The 7,110-nt window shown below is 52.5% G+C and overlaps 1 protein-coding gene across 1 annotated transcript; it reads right to left on the bottom strand.

The window, feature by feature from the left end:
* Positions 1-928: 928 nt before the first annotated feature.
* Positions 929-2,535, bottom strand: LOC120651448 (deoxymugineic acid synthase 1-A-like). The gene is made up of 3 exons (XM_039928925.1): positions 2,087-2,535; positions 1,580-2,018; positions 929-1,431 (listed from the first exon to the last, which is right to left on the bottom strand). Exons 1-3 carry the CDS (start codon positions 2,446-2,448, stop codon positions 1,168-1,170), a joined length of 1,065 nt encoding a protein of 354 aa, XP_039784859.1. The 5' UTR covers positions 2,449-2,535; the 3' UTR covers positions 929-1,167.
* Positions 2,536-7,110: the final 4,575 nt, after the last annotated feature.

Genomic DNA, 7,110 nt, shown 5'->3' with positions numbered 1-7,110 from the left:
CTCTACCCCTATGAGCATCTTCGAAGACTGAGCCGGCAAATCCTCGAGATTGAAAAAATCACATGTGGCTTGCTGTCGATGGGAACTTAACGTCCCCTACCACTGAATGGGAATTTCTAATCCGCGCGCGCGCCAAGACGCCTCCTGGCAATCGATCAGACAACCTTCCCACTGTTTCACTGCCCTACGTTTCCTCTTTTGTCGTTTTCCTTTAAGATTAGACAACTAATCTAATTAAACCGGGAACCCCACCCCTCCGGCCCTCCGCACACCCGCCCTTGGCGCAGCAGCGTGTCTAGACCCCGGGCTTATAAGGCTGCAGGCCTGCAACGCACTACTATCCCATATGTGGACACTCATTTTTTTATCATTCAATATAAAAACTATAAGAACAAAAATTATTTAAAAAAGATATACAACAAAAAGTTATATATGATTTTTTTGTGATATATCTATAAAAACCATAATTTTTGTTCCAAATTTATTTTACAAGTTGTGCATAAAAGAGCAAACATTTGTGCATAAAATGTGTGACGAAAAAAATGTGTATAAGTTGTACGATAAGTCCATAACAAATTTTAGGTACATAAGTTAAGCATAAAATATTTGGATAAAATATTATGAAGAAAAATGTTAAAACAAAAAATTAGGTTCATAAGTTAAGCATAAATTATTTGGATAAAAGATTATGGTAAAAAAGGTTACAAGAAAAAGAAACTTGTTGTTGCCGCACCGAAGCTACTGGCCCACTCCCACCGAGACTCCGAGAAAGTTGATACTGGATTGATGTGCTTGTTCACGTGAACCCGTGAAGAAAGGAAATGGAAAATACACTCTGTTGGTGGAACCCACGCTCCGGGAGCACGGGCCACGCGGTCGGAAAAATCGACCGCTAGCAGGCTCGCTGGCGCTCGCTTGCAGAACTGGATTTGCGCCACTGAATGTATAATGCCATTAAATCACAAAATATTAATATTTATTTTCATGGGGAGTCGAAACCAGAACCTCAAGTACTACCGAGGCTTTTGTAACCACTAGACCACATGCTCTTTCGCAACCAAATTTATTTATGATAATTTTAGTAATTCATTTGATATAATCCAATTATTTTTGAATAATTTTGTTTTTTAAACACGTGCCTGTGGCGGGTGCATCTGTACTAGTTAATCAATCAGACGAAACAAGCGCCGTTGGGATGCAGTGGCCGGCAGTGATCTCGCCGTCCCACAACTCCTCCACTGTTTTGTACGGCCCGGATTCATGCACCAAGAAATTGTAGTTTCCCCTGGATTCCGGGAGTTCACTGATCTTCCGGTGGTCGGCGTCGGTGAGCTCCCAGCCGAAGATGTCGAGGTTCTCTCGCATCCTACTCTCGTTGAAGCTCTTGGTGATCACGCAGTCTCCCTGCTCGTACACCCACCTAATGCACACCTGCATCTCGATCGATTGCTGACAAAGTTAGTAAACAATATATAGCCAAGCAGGGAGCTTTTAACTTCCTGATACTGCAAAAGTAATGAAATCGATTTGTTCATCAATGTGTAAATCCAGTAGACTTTACAGCGAAAAACGAAATTACCTGGGCGACGGTTTTGCCCCTGTCCTGGGCGATCTGCTTGAGGACAGGGCTGTCCATGACGGAAGTGTTGGCCCATGGCGTGCCGTTGGCGCCCAGGGGGGAGAAGGCGCAGAGCTGGATCCCCTTCTCCCTGCACAACTCCCTCAGCTTGTTCTGGCGGCAGTACGGGTGGACCTCCACCTGGTTAGCTGCCGGAGGGATCCTCGCGAAGGAGAGCAGGTGCTCGAGCTTCTTGCAGGCGAAGTTGCTGACGCCGATGGCCCTGGCCAGCCCTCGCCGGTGGCACTCCTCCATCTCCTCCCACACCCCCTTCATGTCCATCGCCACCAGGTTCTTCTTCACCACCAACGCCGCCGAGGCTGCTTCATCACCCTCCGGCGGGCGCAGGCTCACCGGGTGGTGAATCAGGTACAGGTCCACGTACTCCATCCGCAGATTCCTGACAGGAAGAAATTAGTGCACGGTCAGTCACTGCTAGCAAGCTTGCCTGGCCATGTGTGTACTCACTCTAGTGTCTTCTGGAGCGCCGGAAGGACGCGGCCGGGGTGCGCGTCGGCGATCCAGAGCTTGGAGGTGACGTAGACCTCGTCGCGGGAGGCGATGGTCCCCGCGCGGATGGCCTCGGCGATGGCGTCCCCGAGCGCGGCCTCCGTGTTGTACACCGCGGCGGTGTCGAAGTGGCGGTATCCGGCGTCGATGGCGCGGAGGACGGCCTCCGTCACGACGGCGTGGCCCTCGGCCTGGCCGAGCGTCGCCGTCGCCGTGCCGAAGCCCACCCGCGGCATCGGCTTCCCGGAGCTCAGCGCCACCGCTGGCACCGTGACGGCCGCGGTTGCCGTCCCTCGTCTGCTGGAATCACCGGCCGCCATGGCGGGTATGGTGGTGAATTGGTGATGGAGCTCCGTTCCGTGCGCGCTGATACGAATTTGGGTGGCTCGTCTTGCTTTGAACGCACTACGTGTGGTATTTATTTATACATTTAAATTATGTGGTTGCATTGGTTTTCCAGTCTGATCTTTTGGCAGCAGCGTTGTGTTTTCAATCCCGTATCCTCAAGGGATTCTGTTTGGACGGCTCTATACTTGTCAGAGAGCAAGCGTAAGCCGTGACAGTAGTTGACCGATTCAACTACTGCACTGAAGCTTCAATGTCAGAGAGCAAGCGTAAGCCGTGACATTGCGTGGATCTTCATTCTGGCTCAACTAGGCTTGTGCCTGAAATGCGGTCTGGCCAACTCAACTGCATGCCCATAGCAAATACTACTATCACTAATCTGATTTCAAGCATAGCAGTAACACAATCATCCGCAAAGGACAACAGAAGATGTCACAAACCATGCCCCGCCCTCCGCCGCCGCCGCCCCCTCCCCCGCCGCCGCCGCCACACCATCACCAGCCGGCGCCGCAGCCCCAGCTTGCGCCGACCCGGCTACTCCGCCGCAATGCACCACCAGCTTCACCGCCTCGTCACAGCACCCCATCCCCTTTCTCTGGCCATTCCACCCACACCCCACCACCACCTCCCAGATCTGGCCGCCCCTCCAAGATCCGGTGGATTTCATGCCTGATTCATCCTTATCCTACGCGGATGCGGTGAGGAGCCGTCGCTTCGTCGACTTCAAGGGGGAGCAGCGGAACCACCAACCAGGCCGGCCTCCTTTTACTGAGGGGCGGAGTTACTCCCCCTCTCGCCATGCTGCTCGGCGGGAGCCGCGGAGTGGAGGTCCAGCCTGGGTAGCTCCTGCTGCAGCGCGACGCGTCAATCACTCGCCGGACCCTGGCTGGGGCAAGGTACGCCCGAGGTACTGGTGGAGGAGGAAGGAGAACGCAAGCCCCCATCCGGCGCCGCGTCGACATGCTGCCGGCCACCGTGCTCCATCCACTTCACTCGCCTTGGACTCATTCAAGTGGAAGACTGCCGGCCGCTGCTTCGTTTGCCTCTCAACATCCCATAGAGCGAGTGCATGCCGTGACCCAATCAGGTGCTTCTCCTGCCGCGGGTCCGGGCACAGGGAGGCCCATTGCAGGGAGCGCCGCCCACCCCCTCGCCCCAGGGGCCGACAGGACGCTCGCCCTCACCCACTTCCGTCTCGCTCGCGCCCTCGTGTCCGACAAGCTGTGCCGGCGCGGCGTCGCGGCTCGTCGCCGACTCGGCGCCGGGTGTCACCAACGACCGGCCGCCACGCGCTATCGCCACCGCGCAATGGCCACACCACGCTACCTCCACCGCCAAGGCGTACGCACACCAGCAAGATGGCGAGGATCGGCGACCCCTCCACCAGGCCGGACGAGGCCACGTACCTCGTGCCCACCTCCCTCGACCTCGAGCAAGAGGTCCAGGAGTGGGGGGGCATGGCGCTTGTGGTGACGGCCATTAGCGCGCCGCCGACCACGGGGCCCAAGGAGATCGAGGCTGTTGTGCTGGACGAGCTTTGCTTGCGTCGTGGGGACGTCACGGTCTCCAGGCACCAGCCGGAGCCGTTTCTGATCAAATTCAACAAGAAGGAGCATGCAGAGGAGGCAGCCTCGATGGCCCGCCTCAAGCACCACGGCATCATTATCAACGTCCGGCCATGGCACAGTCTGCATGCAGCGCTGGGGGCTGCTCTGTTCTTCCGTGTTCGCTTGTGTCTAGAGGGGGTTCCTGTTCACGCGTGGAATCCAGAGCTGATCGAGAGGATCGTGGGAATCAATAGCTCACTCGAGTGCATCGACACAAATCTTCTCCACCCCGACGACACGAGGACAATCGATCTTTGGGCCTGGACGGCAAATCCAAGTAAGATCCCCAAGCGCCTGTGGCTTGTGTTCACCTCTCGTACTAGTGTGTCGATCTCCATGACGCCGCCGGAGCGTTGGCAACGGGGCTTCAAGTTCTGCGTCCTCATCCACCTTGAGTGGATCTACGACTACACAGGGACATCCGTCGACCCGTTCGGGCTGTTGGGCACCGGTGTCCAGGTGGCCGTGCCAGAGCCGGAGCGGCGACGTCTCTCCTGGCACATGGGCACCATTGATGGGGCGGAGGCGTCCAAGCCGGCGTTTCCACCCTTCAACGTCCCGCCGCCGGCCCGCGAGCGGCGCGGGGACCGGTCGCCACATGCTGGGTCCTCGGGACAGACCAACCTGGCGGTGCGAGAGGGGCGCCGGGACATTCGTGAGTCCCGTACCGGCAAGAAGACATACAACAACGACCACCCCCGCTTCGGCAATGAACAGAGACGTCCCGACCTCCGCTGACTTATTTGGAAGCCTTGGGCTCCGACAAAATGCAAGTTCTTCGCTTGGCTGATTATTAGAAATAGAGTGTGGCTGCGGACAGGCTTGCTGCGCGAAATCTGCCGTGAAATGAGGTATGCCCTCTGTGCAGAAGCCGACCGGAATCATCGCATCATATCCTTGTTGCTTGTCGCTACTCCAAGCGTCTTTGGGGCCTAGTTGCTGTTTGGGCCTCCATCCCCCAAGCCGACCCCTCAAGGTGGGTTACAGCCACTGTGAGAGACTGGTGGCTTAGCATGGGAACCTTGGAGGGGGTTCCGGGTTGCGGATTTCGCTCGCTCCTTCTTCTTGTGAATTGGGAGTTATGGCTTGAGCGCAACGCGAGAACCTTCAAGCGTGCGGAGTGGCCTGTACATATTTTGCTGTTCAAGATCAAGAAAGAGGCCAGAACTTGGGGTTTTGCGGGAGCTAAGCATCTCTCTGCGCTGCTGGAGGGTGCGTAGGTTCTTATTCGATTTTGTGTACTTTTTTGCTTTCTTGTTTTCTCGTACATGCTTTGTTTTTTCTCCTGTAAATGGTCCGCCGGGATCTTTTACTTGTAACCTTCTTCTATATTAATAGAAATGGCGTAGTCTGTGGCCGTTCGTTCAAAAAAAATCTGATTTCAGAAAGAAAAGAAAACACACATAATATTTGTGATGAAATTTCGCTAGGTTTCTTCAGGGTATTGCAGAATGCCAGAATTTATTTCTGAATTTCAAGTGCACACATTGTTGCTTGTGACAAAACTGGTAGAGAGAACAGATCGATATAAGGACAGAACTAATAAATAATCCATAACTGGGGTTCTTGGCCAAAATGCATCAGCACAAACCAGTGCTGGTCTGAAACTCTGAATCCTTTCCACTAGTGGTAATATACATATTTGCAACAAGTGGTGATTTTATCAGAACCTGCACGAAAATGAAATTATATACTGAGAACTATTGATACAGTGTGCAACGTAGCTATCGATCTTCAATTTCACGTGTGCGCTGTCGTCATGATACTTGTGGAGAGTTGGTGCAATAAGGGCATGTACAACGGCCTTAATTGTGCCGTCTATAACTGGTTTTTCACGAATATGGATCCGGTTTAACGAGAGGACGGGTGATGTCGTCGTCTCGTCAGACAACGGCTGCGGCTCGTGCTCCTAGATGACGGAGACGGCAGCGCGATCGTTGTCGCAGCAGCTCGCACTAGTCGACGGCTCCAGAGAATTGCGTGTGAGTCTCGGCTCTGCTCTGCTCCCGGCCAGCATATGCCCGTCGTCGTCCTCCTCCCCCTTCGGACTGAAACTGAAAGCCCCTCTGCGCTTAGCTTTGCAGGCTCTACTCCGGCGTGTGTTTGTTCATCTTAGCTTGTTCTGCTGTTGCGTGCAGCTCGAGACTACGCGACCAGAGACAAGGATGAGCTGCAGGTGCAGGAGCTGTACTACGGCAACATCGTCTCCGCCCTCGACGAGATCTTTGCCAAGATCATGTAGCTGCTCATGGTTATCCAGGATACAGGGAGCATGCGTTCAAGAAAGACTAGGAGCTTGAATTACACTTATATGCAGGGAGAAGCAAATGGCGACCGGCAAAAAGGCTTTCATTCGTGCTAGGTAGCCAGTTTTGTTGACGGAACTATTTAGCTAGTTCTAGCGAGCTTCCTCTGCCACATCTATTCTCTCTACAATCCAAAGGAGAAATCCAAAAAAAAAATGGATATTCACAGGTGCAGCACGACAAGAAAAACTAGCTATACACAATGCAACAAAGTGGTATACAAAGATCACTTTTATACTTGATCACTATGATTTATGTGTTTATGTATGAATTAAATAGCTTGTAGATGGACTAATAGACGAACTCCTGTATAAATTGTCTATTTAGCTGTCTGTGTCTGGTGTTCTATGTATTTACAGACAGCAGCTGTCTGCACTATTGTACGTGCCCTAAGTGGAAATCTAGGCCAGCTGGGTAAAACAATCTTTATTTTGTCAAAAAGCTATACTGCAACTGGAAGGACCTCCCTTCTCTCCTAGGAATTGTTGTCGGTCAGATGAGCCATTCATTTAGGCCGTGTTTAGTTCGGTAGGCTGTAAATGCAAAAAAATTTTGCGTTTCGAATCTTCTCAATTTGAAGCACTAAATGAAGTCTATTTACAAAACTTTTTGCACAGATGGGTTGTAAATCACGAGACGAATCTAATGATGCTAATTAATCCATGATTAATCTAATTAACGGATGGTTACTGTAGCATCACTGTTGCAAATCATGGATTAAGTA

Source organism: Panicum virgatum, chromosome 9K (genome assembly GCF_016808335.1).
Source record: "Panicum virgatum strain AP13 chromosome 9K, P.virgatum_v5, whole genome shotgun sequence".
NCBI lineage: Eukaryota > Viridiplantae > Streptophyta > Magnoliopsida > Poales > Poaceae > Panicum > Panicum virgatum.
Note: the sequence above shows the minus strand (reverse complement) of the source record. Positions and strands in the feature narration are given on the sequence as shown.

What these genes read in the sequence shown, in the direction of transcription:
- LOC120651448 (XM_039928925.1), bottom strand. Translation starts at nt 2,448, where the DNA reads ATGGCGGCCGGTGATTCCAGCAGACGAGGGACGGCAACCGCGGCCGTC. An exon ending in GCGCTCCAGAAGACACTAGA is followed by an intron (nt 2,019 to 2,086) that starts GTGAGTACACAC and finishes TCTTCCTGTCAG; the next exon opens with GAATCTGCGGATGGAGTACG. An exon ending in GGGGCAAAACCGTCGCCCAG is followed by an intron (nt 1,432 to 1,579) that starts GTAATTTCGTTT and finishes ATCGAGATGCAG; the next exon opens with GTGTGCATTAGGTGGGTGTA.